A 15,119-nucleotide genomic window follows, 5' to 3' on the forward strand; every position below is an offset into this window, starting at 1 on the left:
CTATACAAAAATATTTCTCCACTGCAATGCTAGTAATTTGTCCATGTGTATAAAGTGGTGCACAGTGCTTCAACCCCAGCAGCAGCTTTTTGGCAGATATATTCAGTAACAACCAATCACGTTCCATCCATTACCAGGAAGACCCATGACGACAGAGTGTCACAAGATATCATTTGTCTCGAAAGACTGGTTCCAACAAGATAGGGGCACCTATGGAAATTCTGTGACGTCAGAGAGTCACGTGATGTCTTCTTTGTTCAATTGCTCAGAGACAAGTCCAGGTGGACCAGCCTCCTCTGGTTCAGACAGGTGAGATGCTGTCCTCCACCCACAATTGTGGTCTTCGATCTTCTCCAGACAAGCAGTTATAGGATATCGAAAGTTCACCGAAAATTCTAGCCATTTTTCACGTCTGCAGGACAGTGCTTCAAATTCTAAGAGAGCCTTTTAGACTTCCAATCTACTGTTTTTTTTTCACGACCAGTTTTGGGTTTTGAAATATGACATGAAGTTTTAGATATGTAATTGTTCTAATTTAAGCTGTCTGCGCGTACACCCTATTCATCTTCTTATGCTGCACTATTATCTTCACCTTGCAACCCACATGCAGGGAGCTATGGACACAGTCTTTAGCTGCATGATTACAGGTGATACAGCCAGTAAACTCCTACTTGACTGACATCAAAAGTATCGCTTCCATTGAACACATCACAAAGACTTATGTCATCCTAGCAAAGAGCTCAGCACAGACTGAAGCTGCTGCGCAAGTGGAGGAATGGGGGAAGTGGGGTGAGTAGTGTGGGAGGGTGTGGAGGAAGAGGGGAGAGGCTAACAGCGCCATTTGGTGGATGTAGTGTGAACTAGCTCAGCTGGTCCCTCCATGTCGAGGCTAACGTACACAACTCTTGAGTTAGGTTACTGGGTTACTGGAGGTAGCCCATTTGAGCTATAAATAAGTAAATAAAATATCCTGCCTTCCTCTCCAGCACAGAATTACCGTTTCCTACCATTTACAAGTGTTAGGTTAACCCAATTGACCTTTTCCTGTCATTTTGAGGGTGACATCATAGGATGTGTGGGAGCTGGGGACAGCAGGAAGGGGGGAAGGGGAGGCTAGCTTGGTGGAGGTAGCCGAATCGACCCTTTCCCTCCTAAATTTCCCACCATTTTCAGAGGTGAAAGTGGATGTAACATCGTAGGGGGGTGGGGAAAACCTGGCAGCCATTTTGAATCAATTATTTGTCCCAGAAACGGCCTTGTTCCTTTACTAGCGTGTTTAGGCAGTCAGCGAATTCTCATGAGCCGATGTTGTGCACTAAAAGCAATGTGTAAACAGGCACCTAGAAAAGGACAGTCCTCACAGACACTTTATCAGACTCTTCCACAACCTGTGTCAATATTGCTCAAGAAACACACTCTTACAACATGCCTCTTTCACCACTGCTACTCTACTACCTGTCGCATTTTATTCTGCTTCCTAGGTATTTAAGCTGCTGTACACGTTTCAGTAATTATCAATTCAGCGTTATCTTTCTCCTCTGCCTAATTGCATTGAATTTGTTATCTATGTATTGATTTTAGGTCATATATGTTTCCATTTGTTTCAGTGACATTCGCTGTATCCCACAACACTTTTATCCATTGTTGGAAGGAACATTTCGTCTACTAACCTCAAACATCATACACTCATTTCTATAGTTTTTACTCCTTTTTCATCTGATGAGCATTGCTCAGTCATGCTCACTAAGTTCAGATAACTAAGAGTAAGAGGAGGACTCTGGTTTTGCCATACTCGTTTTCCTAATTCAGACTGTCTCACTATAACTTACGGTTTTTGATGTAACTGGGTTTATAAGTTGCCTGTTTTTCAGTCCACTCTTTTTCCTCATTGTAGTTACCCAAAGGTGCAGTTTTATATCTATAAAACACATTTATAAATTCCTTTCATTCTCAGTTAAACCTCTTTCCAAAAATTCGCAAAATGTGTCTGTACGCCACTTGCGGAAGACAGAGGTCTAACACCACAGATTAATCCCCTGCGTAATACAATCTCCTCTTTATATTTAAAATACTCTTCCGTAGCTCAGTTTCGTTTAGGAAAAGCTATTTCCAAAATCCGGAAAAAGATAAACGACTGTGGCAACTGACAAATAATTCAGCAGTTGGATTCATTACTTCGTACTACATACACACGTAACTCATAAATGTTAGTGTATTGAAAATACCTGCAGAAATGAGAGAAGATTTCCTCAATTTTTTACCACATTTCTGCGTAGACCAATTTTACAAGCATTTACCACCAATAATATTTCTAACGCGACGTTGTTACCGATTAAACTTAAAAGTATCCTCTGGTGCTCGACTCTAGACTATTATTTGTACAGATTCCGTGTTTGAATTGTTCAAATGGTTATACAAGCATCCTGGAGCAGTTCCCGATGTTGACATTATGTTTCTTATTTGCAGTGGACGTAGACAGTATCCGAGAAATACGTCACGGCCGCTCCACTGATGTTCAGCTTGACAGGACCTTACACGACCCATTCACTGAAGACTGCGCCTTTTCCATTATGTACGGTGACAACTTCGAGTCTATAGACTTCCTAGCTTCCTCGGCAGTGGAAGCAAACATCTGGGTGGTGGGACTCACCGCCTTGATGGGATTATTAAAAGGTCAGTACTCAATTTCCTTCTCATTCTGTCTTCTATATAAATATTAATAGAGTAACAGAATGAATGGTGAAGCATATATTTAACAGGACTTATCGCTTGATTCCTGCAAATATTCTCTCTCTTAATTAATAAAAACGCAGCACATTCCATTCTGGGCCCCGAATGGCACAACACCAATGATAAAGTTGAAGTATGAGCGGGAGTTTGTAAAGAATGCAGAATCTTGCAACTTATTTGGTGTACATACTGATGAGAATTTATACTGGAAAAAAAACACACACACACACATTTCGGAGCTTATCAAACAACTCAGTTCAGCTACACTTCCACTACATGTTTTTGCTTGCCTTATATATACAGGGTGAGTCACCTAACATTACCGCTGGATATATTTCGTAAACCACATCAAATACTGACGAATCGTTTCCACAGACCGAACGTGAGGAGAGGGGCTAGTGTAATTGGTTAATACAAACCATTGAAAAAATGCACGGAAGTATGGTTTTTAACACAAACGTACGTTTTTTTAAATGGAATCCCGTTAGTTTTGTTAGCACATCTGAACATATAAACAAATACGTAATCAGAGCCGTTTGTTGCATTGTAAAATGTTAATTACATCAGGAGATATTGTAACCTAAAGTTGACGCTTGAGTACAACTCCTCCGCTGTTCGATCGTGTGTATCGGAGAGCACCAGATTACGTAGGGATCCAAAGGGAACGGTGATGGACCTTAGGTACAGAAGTGACTGGAACAGCACATTACGTCCACATGCTAAAACTTTTTTATTGGTCTTTTTCACTGACGCACATGTACATTACCATGAGGGGTGAGGTACACGTACACACGTGGTTTCCGTTTTCAATTACGGAGTGGAATAGAGTGTGTCCCGACATGTCAGGCCAATAGATGTTCAATGTGGTGCCCACCATTTGCTGCACACAATTGCAATCTCTGGTGTAATGAATGTCGTACACGCCGCAGTACATCTGGTGTAATGTCGCCGCAGGCTACCACAATACGTTGTTTCATATCCTCTGGGGTTGTAGGCACATCACGGTACACATTCTCCTTTAACGTACCCCACAGAAAGAAGTCCAGAGGTGTAAGATCAGGAGAACGGGCTGGCCAATTTATGCGTCCTCCACGTCCTATGAAACGCCCGTCGAACATCCTGTCAATGGTCAGCCTAGTGTTAATTGCGGAATGTGCAGGTGCACCATCATGCTGATACCACATACGTCGACACGTTTCCAGTGGGACATTTTCGAGCAACGTTGGCAGATCATTCTGTAGAAACGCGATGTATGTTGCAGCTGTTTGGGCCCATGCAATGAAGTGAGGACCAATGAGGTGGTCGCCAATGATTCCGCACCATACATTTACAGTCCACGGTCGCTGTCGCTCTACCTGTCTGAGCCAGCGAGGATTGTCCACGGACCAGTAATGCATGTTCCGTAGATTCACTGTCCCGTGGTTTGTGAAACCCGCTTCATCGGTAAACAGGTAGAACTGCAACGCATTCTCTGTTAATGCCCATTGACAGAATTGCACTCGATGATTAAAGTCATCACCATGTAATTGCTGATGTAGCGACCATAAAACGGGTGAAAGCGGTGACGATGCAGTATGCGCATGACACTACTTCAACTCAGTCCACCGGCTCTCGCAATGTCCCGTGTACTCATGTGTGGGTTCATGGCAACAGCAGCTAACACACCAACTGCACCCGCTTCTCCTGTGACGCGCCTGTTACGGACCCGTTTGCGTGCTACGACCATACCTGTTGCATGCAGTTGGCGGTAGATGTTTTGCAATGTGCGGCACGTTGGATGCTCTCTGTCCGGGTACCGTTCTGCATACTCCGTGCAGGCTTCAGCTGCATTTCGTCGACACTCGCCATAGATGAGTATCATCTCCGCCTTTTCAGAGGTCGAATACACCATGGTCACAGTTCCTACAACACTACACTGTCACAGACGTCTGGTAACACGGTGTACTACAGTTGGTCTGCGTGCGGAGACGAATGCAGAATAACAATAGCAGCAAGCGCTACATGCGTACACTGCGACAGCTAGACCAAACCACAACAGTGCACTACAGCCACACTCGTAAACACGGTCGTCATCGTAAACATGTCCCTGCAGATGCTGCTCGCCGACCGTGGCCCGTGCTTGTTACAACACGCAACTGAACGTCGGAGGTTTCAAGCGTCAACTTTAGGTTACAATATCTCCGGATGTAATTAACATTTTACAATGCAACAAACGGCACTGATGACTTATTTGTTTATATGTTCAGATGTGCTAACAAAACTAATGGGGTTCCATTTAAAAAAACGTAGGTTTGTGTTAAAAAACATACTTCCGTGCATTTTTGTATGGTTTGTATTAAACAATTACACTAGCCCCTCTCCTCACGTTCGGTCTGTGGAATCGGTTCGTCAGTATTTGATGTGGTTTACGAAATATATCCAGCGGTAACGCTAGGTGACTCACCCTATATATATATATATATATATATATATATGAGAAAGATAACATAGTTTGCTTCTTTCAATCGGTAATTTCATAGGAAGTCCTCTCTGAAGGTATTTGCGCGTAGTGTAGCCTTGTATGGAGTTTATGGAGTTGCAACATGGATGATAAACTGGTGAGAGAAGAAGAGAATAGAAGCTATTAAACTGTAATGCTAAACAAGATTTCTAAAGAGGTGGGTAGATCGAATAACTAATGAAAAGGTTGTTGTTGTTGTGGTCTTCACTCCTGAGACTGGTTTGATGCAGCTCTCCATGCTACTCTATCCTGTGCAAGCTTTTTCATCTCCCAGTACTTACTGCAACCCACATCCTTCTGAATCTGCTTAGTGTATTCATCTCTTGGTCTCCCTCTACGATTTTTACCCTCCACGCTGCCCTCCAATACTAAATTGGTGATCCCTTGATGCCTCAGAACATGTCCTACCAACCGATCCCTTCTTCTGGTCAGGTTGTGCCACAAACTTCTCTTCTCCCCAATCCTATTCAATACTTCCTCATTAGTTATGTGATCTACCCATCTAATCTTCAGCATTCTTCTGTAGCACCACATTTCGAAAGCTTCTATTCTCTTCTTGTCCAAACTATTTATCGTCCATGTTCCACTTCCATACATGGCTACACTCCATACGAATACTTTCAGAAATGACTTCCTGACACTTAAATCAATACTGGATGTTAACAAATTTCTCTTCTTCAGAAACGTTTTCCTTGCCATTGCCAGCCTACATTTTATATCCTCTCTACTTCGACCATCATCAGTTATTTTGCTCCCCAAACAGCAAAACTCCTTTACTACTTTAAGTGCCTCATTTCCTAATCTAATTCCCTCAGCATCACCCGACTTAATTAGACTACATTCCATTATCCTTGTTTTGCTTTTGTTGATGTTCATCTTATATCCTCCTTTCAAGACACTGTCCATTCCATTCAACTGCTCTTCCAAGTCCTTTGCTGTCTCTGACAGAATTACAATGTCATCGGCGAACCTCAAAGTTTTTATTTCTTCTCCATGAATTTTAATACCTACCCCGAATTTTTCTTTTGTTTCCTTTACTGCTTGCTCAATATACAGATTGAACAACATCGGGGAGAGGCTACAACCCTGTCTTACTCCCTTCCCAACCACTGCTTCCCTTTCATGTCCCTCGACTCTTATAACTGCCATCTGGTTTCTGTACAAATTGTAAATAGCCTTTCGCTCCCTGTATTTTACCCCTGCCACCTTTAGAATTTGAAAGAGAGTATTCCAGTCAACATTGTCAAAAGCTTTCTCTAAGTCTACAAATGCTAGAAACGTAGATTTGCCTTTCCTTAATCTTTCTTCTAAGATAAGTCGTAAGGTCAGTATTGCCTCACGTGTTCCAGTGTTTCTACGGAATCCAAACTGATCTTCCCCGAGGTTGGCTTCTACTAGTTTTTCCATTCGTCTGTAAAGAATTCGTGTTAGTATTTTGCAGCTGTGACTTATTAAGCTGATAGTTCGGTAATTTTCACATCTGTCAACACCTGCTTTCTTTGGGATTGGAATTATTATATTCTTCTTGAAGTCTGAGGGTATTTCGCCTGTTACATACATCTTGCTCACCAGATGGTAGAGTTTTGTCACGACTGGCTCTCCCACGGCCGTCAGTAGTTCCAATGGAATATTGTCTACTCCGGGGGCCTTGTTTCGACTCAGGTCTTTCAGTGCTCTGTCAAACTCTTCACGCAGTATCATATCTCCCATTTCATCTTCAACTAAATCCTCTTCCATTTCCATAATATTGTCCTCAAGTACATCGCCCTTGTATAGACCCTCTATATACTCCTTCCACCTTTCTGCTTTCCCTTCTTTGCTTAGAACTGGGTTTCCATCTGAGCTCTTGATATTCATACAAGTCGTTCTCTTATCTCCAAAGGTCTCTTTAATTTTCCTGTAGGCGGTATCTATCTTACCCCTAGTGAGACAGGCGTCTACATCCTTACAATTGTCCTCTAGCCATCCCTGCTTAGCCATTTTGCACTTCCTGTCAATCTCATTTTGAGACGTTTGTATTCCTTTTTGCCTGTTTCACTTACTGCATTTTTATATTTTCTCCAATCATCAATTAAATTCAATATTTCTTCTGTTACCCAAGGATTTCTACTAGCCCTCGTCTTTTCACCTACTTGATCCTCTGCTGCCTTCACTACTTCATCCCTCAAAGCTACCCATTCTTCTTCTACTGTATTTATTTGCCCCATTCCTGTCAATTGCTCCCTTATGCTCTCCTTGAATCTCTGTACAACCTCTGGTTCTTTTAGTTTATCCAGGTCCCATCTCCTTAAATTCCCACCTTTTTGCAGTTTCTTCAGTTTTAATCTACAGGTCATAACCAATAGATTGTGGTCAGAGTCCACATCTGCCCCTGGAAATGTCTTACAATTTAAAACCTGGTTCCTAAATCTCTGTCTTACCATTATATAATCTATCTGATACCTTTTAGTATCTCCAGGGATCTTCCATGTATACAACCTTCTTTCATGATTCTTAAACCAAGTGTTAGTTATGATTATGTTGTGCTCTGTGCAAAATTCTACCAGGCGGCTTCCTCTTTCATTTCTGTCCCCCAATCCATATTCACCTACTATGTTTCCTTCTCTCCCTTTTCCTACACTCGAATTCCAGTCACCCATGACTATTAAATTTTCGTCTCCCTTCACAATCTGAATAATTTCTTTTATTTCATCATACATTTCCTCAATTTCTTCGTCATCTGCAGAGCTAGTTGGCATATAAACTTGTACTACTGTAGTAGGTGTGGGCTTCGTATCTATCTTGGCCACAATAATGCGTTCACTATGCGGTTTGTAGTAGCTTACCCGCATTCCTATTTTCCTATTCATTATTAAACCTACTCCTGCATTACCCCTATTTGATTTTGTGTTTATAACCCTGTAGTCACCTGACCAGAAGTCTTGTTCCTCCTGCCACCGAACTTCACTAATTCCCACTATATCTAACTTCAACCTATCCATTTCCCTTTTTAAATTTTCTAACCTACCTGCCCGATTAAGGGATCTGACATTCCACGCTCCGATCCGTAGAACGCCAGTTTTCTTTCTCCTGATAACGACATCCTCTTGAGTAGTCCCCGCCCGGAGATCCGAATGGGGGACTATTTTACCTCCGGAATATTTTACCCAAGAGGACGCCATCATCATGTAATCATACAGTAAAGCTGCATGCCCTCGGGAAAAATTACGGCTGTAGTTTCCCCTTGCTTTCAGCCGTTCGCAGTACCAGCACAGTAAGGCCGTTTTGGTTATTGTTACAAGGCCAGATCAGTCAATCATCCAGACTGTTGCCCTTGCAACTAATGAAAAGGCTGCTGCCCCTCTTCAGGAACCACACGTTTGTCTGGCCTCTCAACAGATACCCCTCCGTTATGGTTGCACCTGCGGTACGGCTATCTGTATCGCTGAGGCACGCAAGCCTCCCCACCAACGGCAAGGTCATTGGTTCATGGGGTGGAGGGGGGGGGGGGGAATGAAAAGGTATTAAATCGAATTCTGAAAAGAAAATTACGGCACAAGCTTACTAAAAGAAGGGATCGGCTGACGGAACACATCTCGAGGCGATTTTTAAAAGAAGATGCACATTTTATTGCTATTTTATAATTCTGTTGCACTTTTTCACAATATACATGTTATAAGGGTTTCGTGACTATCTCGAATTTTTAAGACAACACATATTACTTATCAATTTTTAATAAACACGCGTAATATACGTGGCTTTAAATGGATGTAATAACTGTCCCCACCAACGTTGTTTACAGTTTCAGGCGATTCGTTAAATTTTTATCGATTTTACCCTCCCAGTATTACAAAATACAAACTTAAATGAGGAACTTTAAATGTATAACAACTATTATCGTAGTTCATACCCTGCGAGCACACTAGTATATGGCACTATTTACATTTTTTAGGCGATGGTTGAAATTTTGTCGATTTTCTCCGCAAAAAGCCACGTCCTTTTTTTCCACGTAAGACACACCACACCGAGAAACACACACTATCCCTACATTTCGCTTAAAACGAACTTACCACCTGCACTTTTAATGTGTGACGTAACTATCAGCTCCTATAACACTATATGGATACACTGGATTTGTAAAAATTACGACTGGGACGCTTCTACAGAGAGAGATATATGTTCCACTCGTGAAGCCTGCACTAGACCAGTGGAGCATTATGTTTCCGCGGCCGCCTACTGTATCTAACCGTCAGTACAGTTCACAACTGCCACCACTGCTTTGCATTTTACTATTTCCGTGGGTGAACTGCCAGGACAGTATGCAAATAATTAGACAGTCTATAACACAAATACTGCTCAGTGCAGTGCTCCCTTAGAAACATGCAAAACAATAAATTTCCATACTCCACACAGTGATACCTATCGTACTGCAGAAAACGAGGGGTGGCACACCACCCTGTCACTTTAACAACATTTTCAGTCAGATTAATGTTCATATTTTAGGTCATGATCTCGGTGTTCCCCAGCACTACTTTTGGTATGTGTGGTTTATGGCTTTATACGTGAGGGAATTGTGGGCAGAATGTTGTAACTGCATGTGTAACCTGTAGAGAACTTGTACCCAAGGGGCTGTAGTGGAGGTGACGGAGGACAGGGAGAGAGATGAATTTGGGGCCATAAATGCTGAGTGCATGGAGCAGGCTGCGTGATTGACTCTGGGAAGCAGCGCTCAGTGGTTTGTACCTGCAGAGGGACTTCTGGCTGAAGCCATCTCCTCCTGCCACTTAGTGTCGGACAGAAGGGTGCCAGATCCCAAAATCTGAGCCAGGCGGCATTCCATCGCGAAGGCAGCTAGTTGGCAGAAAGTTGGTGCAGGAAGCCATTTAAGAGAGACTGCTATAAACTGAGCTTTTGTGCAACTGGTGGGAAGGTCATAAAACTTGGTGCATTGTCATGTTAGAAGCTAGGATGATACGGACAGACTAGCTGGTGTAGGTGGTTAGTGGATGCAAGACTGTAACAGCCCCCCCCCCCCCCCCCCACCGACGCGAGAAACTCGAGCAGAAAATACACTTCTTTCACGGGCACGACTGTCGACTGTTTGGGAAGTTTAACTGTTTCTTTCAGAAATTGGAAATGGTCAGCCCGGAAAGACTAGATCTCTCTTTAAATGAGGAACTGTGGTCCCATCTAGGTAAATGTTTTTTGCCAAAATTTGGCCATCCTTAAAGTGAGAACGACGCCTTCCTAGTCTAAAATCTTCTTCTTTCTGACAAGGGAGATTCAGAGTTGCTCATTATCTCCTTTCAAGAAATGCAGACTGGAGGCTTGCTTCCCCACCATGGGCATGGGAATTCTAGTGTTTTGTCTGGATTGGCTATCAGGCCAACAGAACCGTCAAGAGGGAAGATTCAATGAGTAGAGGATAGTTAGATTGGTTTCTGCTATGTGGGGGGGGGGGGGGTGGTTTCGTTTTTGCTAATTCGGCTCCTGTACCGAGTCTTGGTGGAAAGTGGTTGTGTTTCTTTCCCTTCTTCTGGTCCTCCACTGCTGGAGAATTCCAGGTCTTTCACAAGTGGGTGAGTCTTGTGGTCAGTATCTTGTGGTGGACCAAGAGCCAGTGGCAATTTTCAACTCCGCTGACAGCAGAACTGCACATCATCTCGAACATATCATGTGTTACGAGGGTGAACTTACTCGTCCTGAGTCAGCCATCAGACGTTTGACGATTACAGCACACACAATCGTGCCTGTGTGTGTCAAACTGATTTGGCCAGACCAGCGAATGGGTGCACCTCACACCGAAATCTGCTGAGATTTGAGGCTCTGATACGGAAATTTCCCGCATTGTGATAATCACACCAGAGTGCGTAGTTTGCAAATTTTCGTGGACGTGTCAGAACGTTACAGCTGGCGCATCACACGGCTCCATCTCACAGCGCGCCGTTTTCTGCTGTCGCCTGTATGGAGGTGAAAGGGTAAAATACTGCTGCACTAGCGTAGGGTTGTTAAATAATATTCACAGCTCCCTGTCCTTAGTTTTTGCATACTTGATGGTAGTTGATTCCATTTGAAATGGGCCTCACGCGGGATTCATGTAAACGAAGTCAGATTGCCTTGTAAAAGGAAGCAAATCAGAGGACAAGTTTCATAGCTTCCACTCCATTGTATGCTGTGCCAATCAACACTATTCCTTTTCCGATTTGTGTTTGTCTCTTTCGTGTAAGACTTACCAGCTAATTGTAGTTACAAAAGGATTAATAAAACATGTCATTATTTTGTAAACTTAAATACGCCACTGATCTCATTCATATACCCCCAGCTCTTCACTCTTTTTTTTTATTGTGGTGGTACATGGGTACAGTAGCAAATTAAGATTCAATTTTATTAAATTAATTAATTCGATTATAAATCTGAGTTCTGAAGGTGACCACAGGCACAGGGAATAAAAGTGTCACGAGTAAATTCACTAATTCATGTATAAAATTTAGCTTTGTAGCTCACGATTTGAAGGTTATCGAGAAGATAACGTTTATCATCACTCAGTCAGATACTTATGATTAAAGCAAGCAACGGCTTGCAAACCCACTTTGTATTCACCCGAATTGCCTGCATAGGACTGGTCACCTTGTCACCAGTAGCCTACCCACCACTTCACTGTCCGCTCGTCCTCCAGAAGCCACGCTCCTCTGTTCAACTTATCGGTCAAGCCTCTGTGAGATACTACCACACTTATCACGATTAAAAATTTTGCTTTAGCCACTTCTCCCCCCCCCCCAATCCCTTCGTATTTAAAACAGACCGTACGCACGTACTTGCGTCCATCTTGAAAGCCTGTATGCATCTGCAGCGGTATGTGACTAGTGAAATTGTAAACGATGTTTTTCAGAAAATCATTAAGTGGTTCTCTGCAAATGGGCTCTCATTAAACTTTGACAAAACACAGTATATACAGTTCCACACAGTAAATTGAATGACACCATTAATAAATATAGACTTCGATCAGAAATAGGTAGCTAAGGTACAATATTCAAAATTTCTATGTGTATGCGTTGAACTGGAAAAAACACACTGAGGATCTGCTGAAACGTTTGAGTTCAGCTACTTATGCTATTAGGGTCACTGCAAATTTTGGCGAAATACATCTCAGTAAATTAGCTTACCATGCCTATTTTCATTCTCTGCTTTCGTATGGCATCATATTCTGGGGTAACTCTTCATTGAGTAAAAGAGAGTTCATTGCACAAAAACGTGTAATCAGAATAATTGCTGGAGCTCATCCAAGATCATCCTGCAGACACTTATTTAAAGAGCTAGGGATCTTCACTGTAGCCTCACAATATATATATTCACTTATGAAATTTGTTATTAACAGTCCGAACGAATTCAAAAGTAATAGCAGTGTATATGGCTACAACACTAGGAGAAAGGATGATCTTCGCTACTCAAGGTTAAATCTAACTTTGGCTCAGAAGGAGGTAAATTATGCTGCCACAAAAGTCTTTGGTCACTTATCTAATAGCATCAAAAGTCTGACAGATAGCAATATAGCATTTAAAAGGATATTAAAAGAATTTCTTAATGGCAACTCTTTCTACTCATTAGATGAATTTTTGGATATAGTAACTGGGTAATTTCCCCATCCCCCACAAAAAAATTGTCATGTAATATTTTGTTTAATGTAATAACTTTTATAAACACCTTTTATTAACCTGACACGTTCCACATCATTACGAAGTATCGTATTCCTGATCTATGGAACAAGTACTAATCTAATCTAATGTCTAATCTACGAAAATTCACGTTCAGTTACGGCTTGACAGTTCTAGTGTTTTTTCCGTCTTTCCTACCGAATGACTGCCGATGAATATACTAATTAAATTCCAAATCCGGCAGATGGCAGTACCCTCATTTTAAGGTTCACTATCGCAGCGATCAGATATACAGTTTGTCACTCCAAGGAGTCGTCAAGCATGCTTGTCTTTCGTCTGCAACTAGAACTTTTCGTGAATTGCGCAAGGAGAGAATCTCTTGGGTTGGTTGGGTTGTTTTGGGAAGGAGACCAGACAGCGAGGTCATCGTTCTCATCGGATTAGGGAAGGACGGGGAAGGAAGTCGGCCGTGCCCTTTCAAAGGAACCATCCCGGCATTTGCTGGGAGCGATTTAGGGAAATCACGGAAAACCTAAATGAGGATGGCCGGACGTGGGATTGAACCGTCGTCCTCCCGAATGCGAGTCCAGCGTCTAACCACTGCGCCACCTCGCTCGGTGAGAGAATCTCTGTCTGCCGGTCAGAAAGTTTTTTGTGTTGTATAGTAATTCCATAACCGTATCCACTGGATTTTATCTGAGTCCACAACATAAATTTACTCTACCTATAGAGATGTCACTCCATCTACTTATATACAGACAAAACACACTGAAGAATGTGTACTATCCACACAGTCTTCTCAATCAATCACGGTGTCTCTAACGCCTTATTTACTGGACTGCAACTTAGCAGAGGATTGATAATAATAATTGTCTGAGTAACCCAATTACATTCCATCACTGACCAGTTGAAAGAAAATACTAAATTTCAAGTCAGCTCTATGTTCGTGACGTTTAAAATTTTCTTCCAAAAGTAATCGAAAAAAGCTTTGAGACCTATGTCTGTTTACCTTGATGCTACAAGCTGCTTCGGCCTATTTGTCCGACGCCAATATTTATTACATTACATTTATTACATTATCATTATTTAACGGACGTTAAATATAATACAAATACGAGAGGAGCTGCTTTCGATGCTGGTACATGCATTTACTCCTTTTTTTGGTCATACATATCGGAAAGAACAGACCCACACATGTCACAGAGGAGTCGTGCCCGTCACTGTATGATTTCCATATAATTTAAAGTGCCTACAAACATGTTGTTGGTTTGATCAGTCTATTGCGTGATTGCAAATAGAGAGAAAAAATAACTGTGGTAATCAGAAACTGATACACCTCATCTATACATCACCGAATTGCATCGCACACAGATTCCTCTTGTTCTGTTCAGCCGTCCAGAAGGTTCATTTCCGTAGGTTCTTACGTCGTATCTGTGATATCTAACAGGGAAACCCATGATAGCGAGGTCGCAATTTCAAGCTTTAGTAAGGCTCATTTGAAAGTGTTGTGTTAAAAATTATAGCAGGAAAAGTATTAGCGGCTGATGACTCACTATGTGTATCAGGAGGGCGACAGAAAGTGAGTGTCCGGGAGGTACAGAGCTCAACCTTCTATGGGATTTATGTATTACGCCTCACAAAATGGACATCGTCGATATTAAAAAATGTTCAAAACAAACTATTAGCTTGTAAAATGAACACCGAATGAAAAGTGGCGCACCAAAGTGACCGCCGGCCGGAGTGGCCGAGCGGTTCTAGGCGCTGCAGTCTGGAACCGTGCGACCGCTACGGTCACAGGTTCGAATCCTGCCTCGGGCATGGATGTGTGTGATGTCCTTAGGTTGGTTAGGTTTAACCAGTTCTAAGTTCTAGGGGACTGATGACCTCAGAAGTTAGGTCCCATAGTGCTCAGAGCCATTTGAACCAACCAAAGTTATCATAAAAGTTCTCACCATCAGGATCGAAGGCGAAATCCTTTGGAGCTACAAACGGCGCAGGACGATCAGCTAGGTATCCACTCTTAAAGAATGCATGTAGAATTATTTTGTTGTAACGGGGAAATAAGAACTGATGGAATGTGATGGCATGCAACTGAAGGCGGAACAGTCTGTCGTGGAGCTGATCGTGTAACTGGCTACCCTTTAAGGCACGTAAAGAGCAAACATCCAGAGGCTGAATTTTTCCAATGGTTGCAGGTGGTGTGAATTGCAATGTGGCCGAGGGTTTCTAGGCGCTTCAGTCCGGAACCGCGCTGCTGC

At 42.4% G+C, this 15,119-nt stretch overlaps 1 protein-coding gene across 1 annotated transcript in view; it reads left to right on the forward strand.

Moving 5' to 3' along the window:
* Window positions 1-15,119, forward strand: part of LOC124722663 (inactive phospholipase C-like protein 1) — a 261,278-nt gene that overhangs the window by 66,543 nt on the left and 179,616 nt on the right. The window contains exon 2 of the mRNA XM_047247808.1: window positions 2,467-2,673. Within this exon, the coding sequence (XP_047103764.1) occupies window positions 2,571-2,673 (103 nt within the window). The 5' untranslated portion in view covers window positions 2,467-2,570. The remainder of the gene's footprint in view (window positions 1-2,466; window positions 2,674-15,119) is intronic.

This window comes from Schistocerca piceifrons, chromosome X (genome assembly GCF_021461385.2).
Source record: "Schistocerca piceifrons isolate TAMUIC-IGC-003096 chromosome X, iqSchPice1.1, whole genome shotgun sequence".
NCBI lineage: Eukaryota > Metazoa > Arthropoda > Insecta > Orthoptera > Acrididae > Schistocerca > Schistocerca piceifrons.